The sequence below is a fragment of the Chiloscyllium plagiosum genome, unplaced genomic scaffold (genome assembly GCF_037043375.1).
Source record: "Chiloscyllium plagiosum isolate Xiang-an unplaced genomic scaffold, Cpla_swu_hap1 HiC_scaffold_8, whole genome shotgun sequence".
In the NCBI taxonomy this organism is placed as follows: domain Eukaryota; kingdom Metazoa; phylum Chordata; class Chondrichthyes; order Orectolobiformes; family Hemiscylliidae; genus Chiloscyllium; species Chiloscyllium plagiosum.
The window spans coordinates 59,006,079-59,027,169 of record NW_028270146.1 but is presented as its reverse complement, the minus strand read 5'-3'; the positions used below and the strand labels follow the sequence as shown (position 1 = coordinate 59,027,169).

At 39.8% G+C, this 21,091-nt stretch overlaps 1 protein-coding gene across 1 annotated transcript in view; it reads right to left on the bottom strand.

Moving 5' to 3' along the window:
- Positions 1-13,782: 13,782 nt before the first annotated feature.
- naa30 (N-alpha-acetyltransferase 30, NatC catalytic subunit) overlaps positions 13,783-21,091 on the bottom strand; it is a 41,873-nt gene continuing 34,564 nt past the window's right edge. Inside the window, exons 2-4 of the mRNA XM_087989881.1 lie at positions 20,567-20,690; positions 18,964-19,019; positions 13,783-15,589 (exon numbers count right to left, since the gene is read on the bottom strand). Coding sequence (XP_087846007.1) covers positions 15,452-15,589; positions 18,964-19,019; positions 20,567-20,690 — 318 coding nt within the window. The 3' untranslated portion in view covers positions 13,783-15,451. The remainder of the gene's footprint in view (positions 15,590-18,963; positions 19,020-20,566; positions 20,691-21,091) is intronic.

Here is a 21,091-nt window from a genome sequence, read left to right as displayed (position 1 = left end):
TTGCTAAATTCAAATAACTCAATAATTAAAATCTTTGCTGGTAAAATCAAACTTAACTTATTAGGAGCGAACTGTATTCTGTAGATTCATCTATTTGAATCACTATTCCATGTAAAATGATAGGTCTACATTTCTTTGTCTTATCGTACAGAAATTGTTACATTAGTGTGCAACTACAAAGCAAGAACCAATATGATGAGTGAGAGTAATTAGCAATGACCTATCAAACTACATGTGTTTTCATTTCAAAAAATAAACTGTCTGCTGCTGTTGGCGCATTCTGCTTAATTTAAGCTGTGGAACCCTGCTACTAAATCAGTGCAACAAATCAACTAAAAGATAACAGACATTTGCTAGTTCATTTCCCAGGACAATAACTTGAGTAATCATTATCAATGGATTTCACCTTTACCAATCAGGCTTTCCTTTAATGCAGCATAAATGTTGTTTGTTTCCTTGAGTTAGTATTCCTACAAATTGTTCTGATGAATACAAGACAAAATGCTTTGGCAAAATGTGTCATTTTTCAGCATTACTCAGGTCTATAAAGATGCCATTGTCTTATCAGATCATTGGCTTGCTCTTCTTTGAGAGATGACTGATGGCGGTTTAACGTGAGGGTCACCACACCTTAGGTGAGGGTAGAGGTTGAGAAGGAGTGTCCTTCATGGTGACCTCAGCCCACATTGTTGGGGTCATTCTGCTTTGCAATCCAGCTGTCCAAATGACTAATGGGTAATTTGATAGAAGAAGCCTTTCTTTGACAAACAAGAACAGGCTGTACTCTTACTATCCAGATCTTGCAGCCACCACAAAAAAAACTACACAAATAAAATGGAACATTCACTGCTCTGAGCCCAAGAAAAGGCATTTGTTCTGCAGAAATTATAAGATGTGAAACTGAAACCAGTGCAATCTAGGTATGTGTGAATGTGTCTGTCTCAATAGCTACTAAAAAAGGAATAAGTCATTCAGCTCATTGAACATGCTACACGATAAGGCTGTGACTGATTGCCAACCTCATCTCCATTTTGTTTTAGACCACAAATCTAAGCTTTGAACATGCACAGAACACCAGCAGCAAAACGGCAGGCTTCTGAGGGCAGCATGATTTAAAGCTGATCCTGCTGCTCTAAATCCTGTTTGGTCCGTATAATTTTAAATACAGAGCTCCAATGGGAAGCGAAGGTTGATGGACATTACATGATGAAACATTTCTTTTCCCTTGAAGAGAACACTGGCATCAACTTGTTACAATCATTTTCAAATCTACAAACAGAAAATCTCTGCTCTGGTGAAAGGTCAGATATTGCCAGACCTGTCAAGTATTTACACTATTTTTCTAATCAACCTGTTCAGGGATGATTTGGAGATGCCGGTGTTGGACTGGGATGTACAAAGTTAAAAATCACAACACCAGGTTATTGTCCAACAGGTTTAATTGGAAGCACACTAGCTTTCAGAGCATCGCTCCTTCATCAGGTGATAGTGGAGGACTCAATCCTAAGACACAGAATTTACAGCAAAAATTTACAGTGCGATGTAACTGAAATTATACATTGAAAAATACCTTGATTGTCTGTTGAGTCTTTCATCTGTACGAATACCATGACTACTATCGACACCACTAATTGCCGGCTTAAAGTGGAGAGGATCTCCAAGAAGATCGCACATATCGACACAGACATCAAGTTTCTACAGGAATGCAGGCAAGCAGGAAAGATCCCAAAAGGATGACAGATCGCGAACCCACTCAGGTCGACCTACAACACAGATTATGCAGAGACTTTGCCATCGCACTTCTCGTAAACTCCTCAATCATCTCATGCACCAACTCTACAGCAGGCGCCACAACCTTGAAATTCAGATGGAGTCCACACTCTCAGTCCACACTCAGGATACATCAGTACAATTACACGACATTGCCAAACAGACAAGGCGACAAAACTACACCACGTACATGCAAACAAAGAACAAAAAGCTGGAGAAACCTGGCATTCTCACCAGTAATAGCAAAGCCCACCCTGGCACCACAGTGGATAACATCACTGTGGGAAAGTCTATTATCAACTTATCGGACCACACCCTTCGACCGGAAGAGATTGAAGTCCTGAACAGGGGTCTCAACTTCTGCCCCACCACCAAAATGGACCCGTTGGTTCTGGCAGCAGACACTGAGGAGTTCGTCAGACGAATGAGACTCCGGAAATTCTTTCAAGGTGCCAGCAGTGATCCCAATGTGCCCACTGATGAACTGGAACAGTCATCACAGGGATCTGTAGAGGAGCGACCAAAGGTGGTGTCAACTTGGACCCCACTGGAGAGCCGCTGCCCTGGGCTTGACATGTTTACTCAAACAATCAGGAAATATATAAATGCCAGATTCATCAGCCGTACCCACAAGGTAGAGCAAAACATCACCCATTCACAACGCAACGCCAACTAGGCTCTCAAAACCAATCACAACATTGTCATCAAACCAGCAGATAAAGGAGGAGCCATTGGCATTCAGAATAGAACAGATTACTGCAAGGAAATGTACCGACAACTGAACAATCAGGAACACTACAGGCAACTACAGCTGATCCGACCAAAGAACACACCTGTGAATTAAACACATTGATCAGAACTTTGGATCCAATCCTTCAGAGGTCTCTACATGCCCTCATCCCACGTACTTCTCGTGTAGGTGACTTCTACTGCCTTCCAAAGGTACACAAAGCCAACACACCAGAATGTCCCATCGTATCGGGCAATGGGACCCTGTGTGACAATCTCTCCGGCTATGTTGAAGGCATTTTGAAACCTATTGTACAGGAGATCCCCAGCTTCTGTTGTGGCACTGCAGATTTCTTACAGAAACTCAGCACCCACGGACCAGTCGAACCGGGAACATTCCTCGTCACAATGGATGTCTCAGCACTCTACATCAGCATTCCCCACAATGATGGCATCGCGGCAACAGCCTCAGTACTCAACACCAACAACTGCCAATCTCCAAACACCATCCTACAACTCATCCGCTTTATCCTTGATCACAACATCTTCACCTTTGACAACCAGTTCTTCATCCAGACACATGGAACAGCCATGGGGACCAAATTTGCACCCCAATATGCCAACAATTTTTTGCACAGGTTCGAACAAGATGTCTTCTCTATGCAGGATCTGCAACCAACATTATACGCCAGGTACATTGAAATTTTCTTCCTCTGGACCCATGGCGAGGAGTCACTGAAAACTACACAGTGACATCAACAAGTTTCATCCCACCATCAAACTCACCATGGACTACTCGACTATCTGTCTCATTCTTGGACACATGCAACTCCAAAGATGGACACCTCAGCACCACACTCTACCGCAAACCCACAGACAACCTCACAATGCTACACTTCTCCAGCTTCCACCCAAAACATATTAAAACAGCCATCCCCTATGGCCAAGCCTTACGCTTACACCGGATCTGCTCAAATGAAGAGGAACGTGACGGGCACCTGGAAGTACTCAGGGATGCATTCACAAGAATGGGGTATGGTGCCCAACTCATCGACCACCAGTTCCGACGTGCCACAACAAGGAACCGTAACAACCTCCTCAGGAGACAGACACGTGCTGCAACTGAGAGGATACCCTTCATTGTTCAGTATTTCCCAGGAGCTGAAAAACTACGCCATGTTCTTCATGACCTATAACACATCACCTATGAGGATGAGCACCTCGCCAAGACCTTCCCCACACCTCCACTACTTGCCTTTAAACAACTGCCAAACTTCAAACAAATCATTGTTCGTAGCAAGCTACCTGGCTCTCAGGATAACTCCATACAACCCTGTCATGGTAGGAGCTGCAAGACGTGTCAGAGTGTGGACATGGATACCACCATTACATGAGGGGACACCTTCCACCTTGCACATGGCAGGTACTCATGTGACTCAGCCAACGTGTATCTTATACGTTGCAGGCAAGGATGTCCTGAAGCATAGTACATTGGGGAATCTGAGCATAGGCTATGACAACGGATGAATGGGCACCGCACAACAGTCAACAGACAGGAATGTTCCCTCCCAGTTGGGGAACACTCCAGCGATCCAGGACATTCGACCTTGGACCTTCGGGTGACCATCCTCCAAGGCGGACTTCAGGACAGGCAGCAGCGAAAAGTGGGGGAGCAGAGGCTGATAGCTAAGTTCGATACCCATAGGGATGGCCTCAACCGGGACACTGGGTTCATGTCACATTACAGGTGACCACCATTTCACTATACACACACACAGACACTCCTACACACACGCCTATATACACACACACACACGGACACACATATACACAACACGCACACAGACACCCACACACATCCTCACAGAGACTGAGACTATTCTACACTCATGCACACACACACACACACACACACACACACACACACACATACACTCTCTCTCACAGACACACTCAATCCCCCACCCGAGACACGCGCACACACTCCCACACTCTCACATGCACCCCCTCACAGACTTAAGACACTCTACACTCACTGCACACAAACACATACACTCTCTCTCACTCACAACCCCCAACCCAGACAGACACACAGACAGACAGAGACCCACATGCACACATATTTTGTTAGGTGAATTTGTACTTGCAGAGTTACATTGTACTTTGCTCAAAAACTGCATAAATTCTTGTAAAACCCTGTTATCTCACTTTTTAGACTAGAATCAATCTAAACATCAGGGCATAGACAGAGAACACAGGGGCTAACACCGTCAATATATTGTCTAGCTAACACCAATTGTTATAGCTAACCTGAGAATGACCCCTGTGTTCTCTGTCTATGCCATGATGTTTAGATTGATTCTAATCTAAAAAGTGAGATAACAGAATTTTACATAAATTCATGCAGTTTTTGAGCAAAGTACAATGTAACCCTGAAAGTACAAATTCACCCCACAAAATATGTGTGTGCATGTGGGTCTTTGTCTCTGTGTGTCTGTTTGGGTTGGGGGTTGTGAGTGTGAGAGTGAGTGAGTGTGTGTGTGAGAGAGAGAGAGAGAGAGAGAGAGAGTGAGAGTGAGAGTGAGAGTGTGAGAGAGAGAGAGAGAGAGAATGTGTGTGTCTGTCTGTGTGTGTAGTGAGTGCAGAGTGTCTTAAGTCTGAGAGGAGATGCATGTGAGAGTGTGGGAGTGTGTGTCTGTAAGGGTGTGTGTGAGTGTCTGTGTGTATGTGTGTCCATGTGTATGTGTGTAGAGGAGTGCCTGTGAGTGTGTGTGTGTGTGTGTGTGTGTGTAGGTGCAATGGTGATCACCTGTAATGTGACATGAACCCAAGGTCCCGGTTGAGGCCCTCGCTATGGGTACCGAACTTAGCTATCAGCCTCTGCTCAGCCACTTTTCTCTGCTGCCTGTCCCGAAGTCCACCTTGGAGGATGGTCACCCGAAGGTCTGAGGCTGAATGTCCTGGGTGCAGCTGAGGAATCTGGCATTTCTTTATTTCCTGACGGTTTGAGCATACATGTCAAGCCCAGGGCAGCGGCCCTCCGGTGGGGTCTAAGTAGACACCTTCTTTGGTCACTCCTCTACAGATCCCTGTGATGACTGATTACTGGTGAGAATGCCAAGTTTCTCCAGTTTTTTGTTCTTGGTTTGTATGTTTGTGGTGTAGTTTTGTCACCTTGTCTGTTTGGCAATGTCGCGTAATTGTACTGATGTATCCTGAGTGTGGACTGAGTGTGTGGACTCCATCTGAATTTCAAGGTTGTGGCGCCTGCTGTAAGAAAAAAAGGTTTTGTGATTTACACATGAAAGTGTAACTATCATGGTATTCAAACAGATGAAAGACTCAACAGACAATCAAGGTATTTTTCAACGTATAATTTCAGTTACATCACACTAAATTTTTGCTGTAAATTCTGTGTCTTAGGATTGAGTCCTCCACTATCACCTGATGAAAGAATGACGTTCCGAAAGCTAGTGTGCTTCTAATTAAATCGGTTGGACTATAACCTGGTGTTGTGTGATTTTTAACTTTGTTCAGGGATGTTATTACACACATCTGGAGCAGGTGGGACTTGAACCCAGGGCCCTGGTCAAGGAGTAGGATCACTAGAAGTGCACCACTTTCTGTTGTATTATTTGCAGTGTGCTCTGTTATGGCATTTTAGAAAGCACAATTTGTACTCAAGAATGTTCCTAAAGCTGAACCTAACGCTCGACAGATGTTTGATTTTTTCTTCCAGCTTCTACACAGCTCCAACAAATCACAGAAAAATAGCATACCCTGTATAATTTACCTCTTTGCACCTAATGGTCTTTAGTTTATCTGGCTTTCAGGGTTACTTCAAAACATTGCCACTTCTCAAGCAAGATAGTAGTGTTTGAAATACATTGCATTTCACAGTATAACTGAAAGATTGTGTACAAAACAAGCATAGTGTGCCTTTTTCATAGTGCCCTCTAAGGATCAAAAATTGGAACAGGTAAAAAAGTCACATTTTAAAAAGTAAAGAAATGCAGCCACTTAGCATTCTTTGGACAGTTTAAAAGACACCCAAATTCTTTAAAACCATCACAAGTTTCAAAACAAAGCAAGGTTGAAGTTGTCTCTCTCTACTGAGAGAACAATTCTCTGGTCTGCTAACACACGTAATTTAAAACTTAAAAAGTAAAGTTGCCAAGTTCTAAAAATTTAAATTCCTATCACAAGTAAATGCAGAATAAATGTTCCACTGAACAGCTAAAATCTCAAGCATAATGATACTAAGGATTGATAAATATTTATACAAACCCTCGAGGATTGATATACAGCACTATAAACATACAAACATTGGAAGCTTTTAAGTGATTTGGGTATTTTATTGAAAATATATTCTATGAACTTAAAATTATAAAGTTACATTTAAAATGAAAATCTTAATACATACTGAACTGCCATCAGCAATTTCTCTTTTGTTCGTAAGATAATCTAGATGTTTGCCAATCAAATTCTTAATTCTCTTAAAACAAGCTTCGAGAACTGGTACTTCAGAAATAAGAAATTGTTAGAATAATTGGCTGCACTTTTTTGTAGTGTGGCACGCTGAGATGCAACCCTTCAAAAATTAAAAAAAAGTCCACCCACAATAGAGAACAATATCTTGGTATTTTTAAGCACTCATATGCACTGTGGTGTAGAATCCAGAAGGTATATAGTGCCTTTCCATTTCTTCAGAGAACATAACTTGACAACACAATTGAATGTTTTTCCATACACTCTTTACCATTGAGATAAGGATTGAATGTTTGATAGCAGTCTGATAGCCAGCTTTGCAAAATAATGAAATGGAAAATAGTACTGGTAATGTACCCATCCGTACTCCCCATGTATCAGGTGAAGAATCATCGCCTTGTAACATTTATTTACTTAAAAATGCATGACCGACTTGCAATTTATATAAGCTGCAAAACACACAAGAGGCAGTGAAATAAAAATAGACATTAGTACTAGTATGAATTCATAATTTAGTTGTGGAGCTGTGTTTGAGCCCTGCTTGCTTGTGAGAAACCAGAAGGCAGATGGTCAGTACAGGCAACTTTTTAAGCACAGCACTTTAGTTTTTGCTTCATATTCTCCATCCATGTATTTTCTAAACACACATTCTTTAAGAAGAATGAAATATGTTTATATTCAGAAATAAACGCTGTCTTGATGAAAAATTTCAGTCGCAGATACTATTATTGCTTATCAATAACCAGAAGTTCAGTTACTTAGACTTCAGTAGCTTGGTCACTTACATAGAACACAGACAATACAGCACAGTAGGGGCCCTTCAGCCCTCTATGTTGTGGTGGCCCTTTATCCTACTCTAAGGTCAGACTAACCTACACACCTTTCCTTGTACTATCCTCCATGTGTCTATCCAAGAGACGCTTAAATGTCCCTAATGCGTCTGACTCTACTAGCACTGTGGGCAGTGCATTCCATGCACCCACCACACACTGTGTAAAGAACCTACCTCTGACATCTCCTGTAAACCATGCTCCAATTACCTTAAAATTCTCGTGACAGACATTTCCGCTATGGGGAAAAGTCTCTGGCCATCCACTCTATCTATGCCTCTCAAACTTTTGTACACCTCCAAGTCATGTCTCATCCTTCTTCGCTCCAATGAGAAAAGCCCTAGCTCTCTCAACCTAAGACATGCCCTCTAGTCCAGGCAGCATCCTGGTAAATTTCCTTTGCACACTCTCTGAAGCTTCTGCATCTTTCCTATGAGGCAACCAGAACTGAATTGAATATTCAAGTGTGGTCTAACCATGGCTCTGTAGAGCTGCAGCATAACCTCGCATCTCTTAAATTCAGTCCCCCTGCTAATGAAAGCCAACACACCATATGCCTTCTTAACAACCCTATCGAACTGGGTGGCAACTTTGAAGGACCTATGGATGTGGACCCCAGGATCCTTCTGTTCCTCCACATTGCCAAGAATCCTGCCTTTAACCTGCCTGTATTCTGGGTTCAAATTCGACCGTCCAAAGTGAATAACTTCACACTTTTCCAGGAAGAACTCCATCTGCCACTTCTCAGCCCAGTTCTGCATTCCATCAATGTCCGGTGCAACATACAACTCTACCAACCTTTATGTCATTGGCAAACTTACTAATCCACCGTATCACTTCCTCATCCAATAATTTATAGGAACTGATTCCTATGGAACACCACTGATCACCACCATCCTCTATCTTCTGTGGGCTAGCCAATTCTGTATCCAGACAAACAGATTTCCCTGTAACCCATTCGGCTTACTTTCTGAGCCTACCATGGCGAACCTTATCAAACATCTTGCTAAAACCCATGTATATACCACATCCACTGCTCTAACTTCATCAATGCATTTTGTGACACCCTCAATAAGATTTGAGAGGCAGGACCTGCCCCTCACAAAGCTATGCTCTCTCTAATCAAGCTATGGTTTTCTAAGTATTCGTAAATCCTAGTTTCTCAGAATCCTCTCCAATACTTTGCTCACCACTGACCCAAGGCCGACTGGTCTCTAATTCCCAGGATTATCCGTATTTCCTTTCTTGACCAACAGAAGAACATTTGCCACCCTCCAGTGGGCAGTGAGGATGATTACAGAACTACTTCATCTAGACTCCCAATATGTTGAGTGAGAAAGTAGTGACACTACATTGACCAATTCCTAACTAGGATGCCTCAGTTTGCCCATTAGAATGGATTTTTGGCAAGTTTAGTTATAGATCCTGAACTGTAAGCCTGGCTTCACTTCTTTACAATAGGGATCTCAATTTTTAAAAATCAAACTCTTCATCTATATTCCCATCATCTTTCAGTTGCTGAAGTAGCAACTGAAAAGTCTCTTGGATCACTGACTGGCTTCTCAGCTTATGAATTAAGAACACAATCCAAAGTTAAATGATACTGGTTTCTTCCATAAGCTTCTCCTGTCTTCAAACATTTCTGCACTGTTTAAAAAGTTATCTACAGGCACTAAAGCAGTTTTGAGTGTAATTGCTAAAGAAACAGAGGAAATGCAATTCACATTTTGTTTTGCACTAACAACATCCCTGAAACTTATCTGCACAAATGATTAGCTTCAACTGATACAAAGACACAAGTCTCTTTTCTCACTTCTTTCTAAAATATGAATTTCTAATGGTAGGAAGAAATAACTCACTATTCAGGAACTTAAAGTCAAGGAATGGTTTACTTAAATAGAATTAAATGCCCTGATTTTGGCAGGAAGGGCAACTCCTCTATCACCGAAGCATAGAATCCCTATAAATTTTCAAATGTCATCAACACATCACAGGCTTAAAAGGAACAGTAGCTATGTGGATATGAAAGATCAAGGAACAGAAAGCAGAGAGTAGTGGTGGTGTTCTTTTTAAACTGAAAGGAAGCACCAGTTATGTTTCTCAGGAGTTAATAGTATTGACCATTGTTCTTTTTAATAACATGAATGACATTGAAATCTTATGCACCAAAGCCAAAGTTTGCACAAATCCTGGTAATGTAATAAGCAAGCACTGATGACGATAATAATGGAAGGACTTGGATTGAGTAGTGAAAATAGGGCAGATTACATGACTGATGAGTTTAATGCAATGTTTGATAGGAATAACAATGAGGACACTATAAACCAAATTGGACAATTTTCAGAGACATGCAAGGTTTGTAGCTGAGCTGTCGGTTTGATATCCAGACGTTTCATTACCTGGCTAGGTAACATCATCAGTGGCGACCTCCAAGTGAAGCAAAGCTGTTGTCTCCTGCTTTCTATTTATATGTTTGTCCTGGATGGGGTTCCTGGGGTTTGTGGTGATGTCATTTCCTGTTTGTTTTCTGAGGGGTTGATAGATGGTATCTAGATCTGTGTATTTGTTTATGGCGTTGTGGTTGGAGTGCCAGGCCTCTAGGAATACTCTAGCATGTCTTTGCTTAGCCTGTCTCAGTCGAATTGGTGGTTTTTTTCATCCTTGTGTAGGGCTACGAGGGAGACAGGGTCATGTCTTTTTGCGGCAAGCTGGTGTTCGTGTATCCTGGTGGCTAACTTTCTTCCTGTTTGTCCTACGTAGTGTTGTGGCAGTCCTTGCATGGAATTTTGTAGATGACGTTGGTTTTGTCCATGGGTTGTACTGGGTCTTTTAAGTTTGTTAGTTTTTGTTTGAGAGTGTTGGTCGGTTTGTGTGCTACTAGGATTCAGAGGGGTCTTAGTAGTCTGGCTGTCGTCATTTCTGAAACTTCTTTTACCAAACATCAAAGAAGTTTCAGAAATGATAGCCAGACTACTAAGACCCCTCGGAATCCTAGTAGCACACAAACCCACCAACACTCTCAAACAAAAACTAACAAACTTAAAAGACCCAGTACAACCCATGGACAAAACCAACGTCATCTACAAAATTCCATGCAAGGACTGCCACAAACACTACGTAGGACAAACAGGAAGAAAGTTAGCCACCAGGATACACGAACACCAGCTAGCCACAAAAAGACACGACTCTGTCTCCCTCGTAGCCCTACACGGATGAAAAAAACCACCAATTTGATTGGGCCAACACACCTATCCTGGGACAGGCTAAGCAAAGACATGCCAGAGAATTCCTAGAGGCCTGGCAGTCCAACCACAACGCCATAAACAAACACACAGATCGAGATACCAGCTAATCAACCCCTCAGAAAATGAACAGGAAATGACATCACCACAAACCCCAGGAACCCCAACCAGGACAAACCTATAAATAGAAAGCAGGAGACAACAGCTTTGCTTCACTTGGAGGTCACCACTGATGATGTTACCTAGCCAGGTAATGAAACGTCTGGATATCAAACCGACAGCTCAGCGAGCAAACCTACACCCTTTCAGAACCATATTGTTCAACAGCAATGAAGTTATGCTAAACATCTATAAATCAGTTTAAGCCTCATTGCAAGTTCCCATTTTGCTCAAATCTGGGCCTCACACTTTAGGGTGGATATCAAGCCAAGGTTGAGAGCGGCCAAGGAGGTGCAGGGGCTAAAACAGAATTGGATATATACAAAGTGGGGGAAAAATATTTCAATGCTATATGGAAGACAGTGAGGGGAGGAGAGGAGAGGAGGAAAGAGAGAGTGGGACAAGTTGATTTTACAAAAGAGCACCACGATGGCTCAGAGGTTAGGACTGCTGCTTCACAGTACCAGAGACACAGATTTGATTCCTCCCTCAAGTGACTGTGCAAGCTGGACACATTCTCCCTGTGCCTGTACGAGGTTCCTCTGGGCACTATGGTTTCCTCCTGCAGTTCAAAAATGTGCAGGTTAGGTGGACTGGCTATGCTAAATTGCACAGTGTCCATGGATGTGCTAGCTAGGTGGGTTAGCCATGGGTATTACAGGGTTATAGGGATAGGGCAGATATGAGTCTGGTGGGATACTCTTCAGAGGGTTGGCGTGGACTCGATGGGTTGAATGGATACATCCTCTGCTGCATGATTACAATATTCTAATTCAGCAACTGATATAGTGCCTTTAATAGAATAAAATGACAAATTAATTCACAGAGCCACTAGACAACAAAATATAGCACTGAGTTAGATAAAGCAATTTTAAGCAAAGAACCAGGTGTCTTTAAAGGAGAGACTTATACACTTAATGGTGAAGTCCTAGGGAGTGTTGCTGAACAAAGAGACCTTGGAGTGCAGGTTCATATTTCCTTGAAAATAGAGCCACAGGTAGATAGGACAGTTAAGTTGGCATTTGGTATGCTTTCCTTTATTGGTCAGAGTATTGATTAAAAGAGTTGGGAGGTCAGGTTATAGCTGTACAGGACGTTGGTTAGGCCACTTTTGGAATATTGCGTGCAATTCTGGTCTCCCTCCTATTGGTAGGATGTTGTGAAACTTGAAAGGGTTCTGAAAAGATTTACAAGGAGGTAGCCAGGATTGGAGGATTTGAACTGTAGGGAGAGGCTGAATAAACTGGAGCTTTTTCCCCCAGAGCGTTGGAGGCTGAGGTGTGATATTATTGAGGTTTATAAAATCATGACGGGCATGGATAAGATAAATAGACAAAGTCTTTTCCCTGGGGTGGGGGAGTCCAGAACTAGGTTTAGGGCGAGAGCGGGAAGATATAAAAAGGGACCTAAGATGCAACTTTTTTATGCAGAGGAATGAGCTTCCAGAGGAAGTAGTGGAGGTTGGTACAATTGCAGCATTTAAAAGGCATCTGCATGGGTAAACGAATAGGAAGGGTTTGAGAGAGTTATGGGCCAAGTGCTGACAGGTGGGACTAGATTAGGTTAAGATATTTGGTCTGCATGGGCCGGTTGGGCCAAAGGGTGTGTTTCCATGTTGTACATCTCTATGATGCTACACGCAAGGTAGAGAGGCAGAAATGTGGAGGGCAGCGAGCGCCTAGATAGCTGAAGGCTCAGCTACCAAAGCTGGAATGATTGAAATATTGTTTTTTTTAAAAGGATTGGAGGCATGTCAATATCTCAGAGGGTTGTAGGTTATAGAGGTTGGGTCTGAATTGTGTGCATAAATTTAAAAATACTGTGCAAATAGATGTATTTCCTTGGAAACCATTTACTAAAATTTTAAACTGCTTCAGTACATAAATGTCAAATTTGAACATTATTACATCCAGTAGCATTGAGGTATAGGAGTTATTTATTGCCAAAATTCAAAAGGTTTTCTGTTGAAAAATGTACTCTTATAGCATATGTACATACTGCATAGTACAACAGTAAAACAGTGGAGGCAAACATTGATAAATATTAGACCTCCACTTTCCTGCCTTTGGAAATTTTACAATTTAAGTTGCAATGAAATATGTGGATTCATACTTGAGGATTTTAGAAAGATTGAATAAAGTAGTTCTACAAGGTGGAAGAATGATTTTATATGGCTTTCAATGAACCATAACCGGTTGTATAAATGACTACTGTTCCATATAGCTTTATGGTAAGAGGCAACTGTGTAAGGAACAATAGTCGAAAAAAATTCTGTTTCATAAAACAAAACTACCAGATAGAGTTTCACATCGAACTTTACTCTACGGGCACATTTGGTAAATGTCACATTCTCCGAAGATGTACAATAAAACTGAAATTGTTATTTGGAGTATCATTTCACAAATTGAGATTCTGCAGTCACTTTAAAATTTCCTTTGAAATAAAACAGAGAATCCCTCAAGATGGTGTATTCTAACCTGTGAAATAATTGGGATAATACTTGGTTACTGGTGTGACACGGCATGAATTCTATCAAAAATATTAAATTTTTTTAAACCACAGAATTTCAGTCTCTTAAAACCACTTTTCACTTTATTTTACTGCATCTTACAAAGTTACAAACATTGCAATTTCCATTTAACCCTTTCCTGTAGCTTTTGTCCTGCTCATTTGGAGAGAAGTAGCAGGGTCAGCGGTGAAATTCAGCGATGAAATTACTGACTAAATAGAAGTCCCAATCATTCAACATAGAAATGAATCAGATACTGAACAGTTGCCCAATCTCATTTACTACCCTTAACTCCAGTAAAACTGTATGGCAAAGTAATCAAGTTAGTTTATCTAAACCCAAGGTTTTACTCCATAAACCCAAGGTTTTACTCCAATCTCCATCTGATGCTTCGTATTTGTAAACTGACGAAAGTATCAAATCCATTGCTCAGTGCCATCTATCCTTTGAGAAATAAGGCAGATTAAGTACCTTTGAACCATGTGAAGCAGTACAGACCCAAGTATTCATGTATTCAAGGGTGAAAGCATTCATTAGCTCCAAAAGGAAAGAAAGAGGAACGCTGCAGGAGGCATAGAGATATTGAACTAAAATTAAGTATTATGCACTTAGAATTTACAACTTACTTTCGAAAGGGCTAACCTTTGCACCAGATGGGGTCAGGAACCCGCAGCTAACTTGCTTGCATACTTAAATGGACAATAAAATGTGTCCCAATCATTTTTAAAATCCAGCCTTTCACAGCTTCCAAAAATCAGAATAGATTTTTAGTTAAAATCATATATAAACATACAATCTGCCACTTTTTAAAAAAAAAGTCAATTTAAACCAGAAAGGTGCATTATATAGAATCAGCAAATGTAGCTGCGTTCTAAGGGTTTTACAAACAACAGCTACTATACACATTTCCAAAACAAAAAGTCCCAGTTCTCTGAAAACAATTGCCAGATACCTCTTAAAGCAAGGATAGCTTTACTTTGGCTCGAGAGAGAGAAAAAACCTAATCAAAAAACTGTAGTCACTCCCAATCAAAATCATAGTTTGAATAAAGGTAAAAGCGTTGTTGCCAAGATTGTCTGGGAAAGAAAAAAAGCATGCAATCAAACAAGGAATGAGACACTATGTGGATCTCTACATGCACTGGCTGTGCAATGTTATTTTCTTGTTACGTTCACACAGACACCCACAACTTCTAACATGTGCTTTCTTCTGTCACTGACGTACCAAGAATCATTAACTGGAAAATTTAATATGAAAAATAAAATCTGAATAATAGAATCAACACTCTTTGAGGAGTTCAGTATTTAATCTGGCAAATTTCTGTTTGAAACGTTGTTGCAGTGCATGAAGAAATCTCAACATACAAGCTTTCTGGAAGCCACAAAACATTTTCCCCCAATAAGTCATTTGAGATGTTGTCTACTGCAAATGACATGCAATTTTGTTTCTTTCCTCACTTCACTGAAACGATGCATCTCAGGACAACTGTTTCTCTTTCTTGTACCACAATTCATCCATGAATATTTTGACAATTTTTAAAGAAAAAATTCCTTTTTTATTTAGCACAACTGCGCCATGCCATAGTGCAACAAATGTATGTGACACTCAATGAGACACAGACAGATAAGAGCTGCATGGAAATCAAGAGTCCTGTTGCAAAGCAATTCTTTAAAATTGCAGTGCGTGCTAAAAGGACTCATTTTGAACTCGTTCTTCGTAGTTCTCTAACGTAGCCACAGTTTAAGACGCAGTGCATCAACTCCATTTAAGTAATATCTGAACAGCCTTTTGTCTCTCACAAATCCAAGATTTTCATATAGTTTCAGGGCAGATTTGTTTGTAATCTCAGTTTCCAGGACAACCTATATTTATGAAAGAAAAAGAGAAATCTATTAGAATATCCAAAGTTTAGTTTATGTATTTATATTTCCTAATTCTACAAACATCAAACAATAAAAATTGGCACATGAGCATTTTATTGGGCAATTGATATTGTATTTGATATATTCTGTAGAGATGCTGATTAAATCATATGTTAAAAGTTATTAGTTTAAACATTGAATAATTATTCAGATTCCCTCTTGCATCAAAAATTTAATCCCAAACGAACATATAAACAAAGCGTTGACCATTTATCACATGAACCCGTTTCATCATTAAAATAGATCATGGTAGCTTATCCCATGTGCTTTATATCCCTTGATACTAGTACTTAAGGTAATCTATCCATTTCAGTTCTGAAATGCTCATGCAGGGAGGAGTGAGAAAGGAAACAGTATCAAATTTATATACAAAACGTATAAAGAAATACTTCATGGTTTCACCTCTATATGGTCTGGTTTCAATTTTAGGATTATTTCCTTTATTTATTCTGTTGCATGATTTTATCACTTCAATCATTTTGTTTAGATCATCCAATAATCTGTTACACTCAAAGGACTAAAAATAAATTTTATATAGTTTGTCCTCATTAGTTAATCTTTTTAGCCTTCACTTCCTTCTGGTGAACCTCCCAGCAGGGAGTGTTGTGTGTCCTAGTCAGTCTTATTGCTTGAATCAAAATCAAAGATTATCTGCTATACATTGATGTTAGAGTTCATTGTAGATAAAATGGCTGCCACGTTTGCTACATTACAATAGTATCTAAGTATATCATTGACTGTAAAGCAATGGGACTTCCTGTGGTCACTATAAGAATAGAAATGCTAGTATATTTTTCCTCATCATTTTTTCAAGATGCAGTTCTCAGAACTGAAATTTGTGCTTTGAGAGATCTAACAAGACTATTCTAGTTCCCTCATGATAAAAACCAGACACCTAAATTTGCACTTTAATTCCTAGTTTCTTTCCTATTTGTGAAATAATCATTTTCTTTGAATTGAAACAGAAAGACCTCATACTTCCCCACATCAATTGCACATTTTATCAGCTGCCCCTCCTCATGAAAGGTGAAGGAGTGGGGTTCTTATGGAATCTTTATAGCTCAAATGAGACAACTGTATTCATTTTTCCACTCTTAAAATTGCCCACGAGTGTTCTAAATTTTGTATCTGAGGGACCTAAATTTACTTTTGCTAATTTCTTACTTTAAGGAAGATTTTACAATTGGTTTTTCTCTTGCTAGTCAACTCGTCTTCTATTTCATTCCTATACATTTGCAATATTGGTGTCTATTTAAATCTGAAATGAGCTTCTGACCAACTCTAACATCATCCAATTTTACTGCTGCCTCACCTCGTTTGCCAAAACCCTTGTGTCTCTGTTACCTCTTGACATTACGATTAAGCCGTCGTTCTGGTTGGTCTCCAGATTATATATTCTGCAAACTTGGAATCATTTAAAATTCTGCTTTGTATGTCCATCCTCACACCCACAGCCTTTGGCTGTCAACCCTGCACTTGCAACATTAACCTTTGGTCAATATGTTGGATTTCAAACTTGTCATCCTAGTTCAAAATCCTCCATGACCTTGCCCTCCCTCCCTGTGGTCTCCTCCAGACCCATAGTCTTTAAAACACCAGCTCATCTAATTCTGGCCTCTCCAGAATTCTCAATTTTAAAAGCTTGTTGGATATTGGTGCCTTTTGTTGTCAAAGACTGTAGGTCAGGAATTCCGTCCAACTCACCTCCTCTCATGCTTTCTTTATGACACTCCTTAATCAGGCCTTTGGCATTTGCTCCAGTAACCCAAGTGGTTCAGTGTCTAATTTGGCTTTGTAATAGCAAGCTAATTTCTTTGTTACCCTTCGCTAAACTCTATTAAACTCCAGGTCTTCAATCTTCTTCATTATAACTCCCGTACTTAATCTAATACTACCTATAATTTTACTTGCTAGCCAGAGATAGTCACTTTACCTTCGGAAATTTTATTTTTCAATGGACATATGTTGCCAATTATAAGTAACTTCTTCTAATGTTTATCATTGCTATCTACGATCAATATACTATAGCTTAAAAAAAAAATCCCTTGTATCTTCTTGGGTTACTTTGTTTAGATTTAAAGCCTTGTCAATCTCTAGCTGAATATAAATTCCACCATATCACAATCATTCATGCCCTCCTTTACAAGGTTAAAAATTAACCCTGCCTCTTGTACAATGCTAGATCTAAAATAGCCTGCATTATAGTTTTCTACATCACGTGGAAGAACTAATTGCTTTGAGTGGATTCTATGAACTCGTCCTCAACACTATTACAGCAAACTTGCATTGCCTGGTCTAAATCATTAAAAAACTTTATTAATGTATTAGCCTTGTTATTTGCATTTCCAATTTCCTGATTTATAGCGCTGTAATGTCAAACGACCTACAGCAAACCTCATCTGTGTCTTCTGACTTTTCTTTGCTCCACTCAAAATGATTCTATACCATGACTCTCAAATTATTTCTCATTACAGTCTTTATCTCATCCTTTATTGAGGGATTATGCACCATCACCCACTCAAATCCCTTTTCTACTTTGCCTATGGCTTTTAAAAAAAGCAAGAATCCTGGAATATTTAACTCCCAATATGTAACTTCTCCATAATGGGCATTAGATCAAACTCTGAGCTATAATTATTCTATTCTATTTCAAATGTTTTGCAGTTATAGTGCAGTCAACCTTTTAAAATTTTATCCTGGCATCACTTTAGTTACTAATTGCCTGTTGTTATCTTTGTTAAGCCCTTTCATCCTTTCTGAACTACTTTGGTTATTTTTACCCAAATTGCTGCAGTCTTCATATTCATCTCAACTTTTGAATTTACTGTTTTGTGAATCCTCCCACCTTCACAAGCTGGTGCAGCTGCTTATAAGAAAGCAACATGACTTAATAGGTCCTTAAGGATAATATCTACACAAATACAGATAGTTAACTCAGTGAAAACACACTTTCAGAATGAAGTGCCCTTTTAACTCCAATGGAGAATGATGACCTACCATTTCACAATTTGAATTAAATATTTGATTGTAATTTAACCTGACTCACTACAATTACTAAACTTTACTAGCTCTTGGTCAATTAGATCAAGGACTTCAGGAAACAGAAGAGCAAGATATGGTCATATTTGATAATAGATCATCAATGAACAAGTCAATGGTCACAGCAAGGTCATCTGAAGGTGGGATTTCAGGAGAAATTAATATTTAAAGAAGAGAGGAATATAATAGAACTGCAAAAGTAATAATATCAAAATTAGCGCTAGTGAATCAAAGAGACCTAAATATAGCAATCTGGAAGATGCAGCATTTTGTACCTCATCACAGTCGCCTTCTACCATGGCATAAATTGCTTTCTTCACTAGATTTGTGCCTGGAAAATAATGCAGTAGCATACAGTCATTTCAAATGCACACTTGAAAAGTAACTTATATATCCAAAATTAAACCTGGAACAATTGGCCCAGATATAGCAACACTACCACTGCACCACAACAGGCCTAACATAGCAGGGTAGATACTTTTCATCAATCTGTTGAGAGATTTGTGGAGCAGGTGGTGAGCCTTCTTTTTGAACTGCCACAGTCCATTAAAGGCAGCTACACCCACAAAGCTGACAGGGAGTGTGTTCCAGAACTTTGACTCAGCAACAGTGAACAAACAGATGGGACTTGAACCCAGGCCTCCTGGTTCATTGGGCAGAGACAAATATGGCAAGGTAGTCACCAAGGTCCAACAACTTTCAGCTACTTGATAAATTACCTCCCTCCAGTACAAGAATAGAACTGGAGATGGTTCCTGATGATTGAAGAGTGTTCAGTACCATTTGCAACTCCTCAGGTACTGAAGCAATCAGTGCCCATATGCAAAAAGATCATGGCAGGTAAATGGCAAATAACATTGCAATGCACAAGTGTCCAACAATGACAAATCTAATGTTAATACCATTGAATGTCAAGGATAACTGATCAGTGAAACCCCATACAAAAAAATAACATGCTCGGCATTGGGGAGGGGTTATAACTGACCAGAAATTGTTTGAGCCCTATATGTGTATGTTAGAGGCTACAAATTCTGTAACAAGTAACTAACTCCCAACTCCACAAAGCCTGTGGTCTACAAGATTCAAAAATCAGGGAAGGGGGCAGGTCAAAATAATTAACATAAATTAAAATAGATCAAAAAAAATCACTGCTGCTACTTACATAAAAACACATTTCTGTTTGATAAGCTATTATTGATATCAATACAATGAACTTCAGCAAATGGAGATAAAAGATACCAAGAATAATGATATTTAGCATCACTTTAGAAACTGAAGTAGGAGAGGGAAAATGCAAACAGAAATTTGAATGTGGTGTATTTAGCATTGAAAAACATCCCAAGCAACTTCACAGAAATGAAAAGAGAAAATAGACAAGCAAAGGAGGATAGCTTAGGAAATGGAAAGGCAAATCATGTCAAGGTTGGAAATACAGAGCAGGGAACCTATGCAGTTGAAAATCTAGCTGTTACTTGCTAAACTTGGGGACAGTACGTGCAAAGAAGGCTGCATTTCAAGAAACAGAGGTCTCTTAGACTGGAGGTGAGAAAGAAACAGGCACAAATCCTTAGGGACAATTTGACAAAGAATTTTTAAAAATTCAAGCATCAGGGATTAGGAGGCAAAGTGGATCAATGAGAAGAAGGTTAATGAACTATGTTAAGGCAGCCAGAGTTCTGAAAAAGTTACACTGGAGGACAGAAAAGAAACAACAATTGGAGGTAAAAGTGTGAAGAACAACCCACTTCAATCACAAATCAAACTCCCTTAGCTTTATTCAGGTGATCTCAAAGACTGACACATTAGTCTTCATGAAAAGAATGTTGCATGCCAATTTTTAATAAAATTGCATTGCTAATTTGAAATTACAAGTCTCACCAATGGATTTTCTTCTGTACTTGGAATCCACTGCTAACATCGCTATATACCCTCTCCTGAACATCTTCTTGTGCATGTCCAATTTGCAGACAATGGCACCCACACACTCATCTCCAACCATAGCCTACAGAAAATAAATCACAAGATTGTTTAACTTAATACATAGAGTACAGAATATTAAACAATTTATACTTACATGTACATACACACTTGTTTTGTTAACAAGTTACTCCTACATAGTCAACCAAGAATTAAAAAATTATCAATGCATTGGAAAATGACTACTAATTTGAACATTTAAATTCAGTTGAACTCAGTACTAGTTAAAACTTGTCACATAATAAATTCCACAAGAACACCCTGGAGCATCGGAGGCGGAGGGTGACATTACAGTTTACAAAAGCATGAGGGGCATGGATAGGGTAAAAAGACAGGGTCTTATCCCTGGGGTAAGGGAGTCTAGAACTAGGTTTAAGGTGACAGGAGAAAGTTTCAAATGGGAGCTAAGGGACAATGTTTTCACAC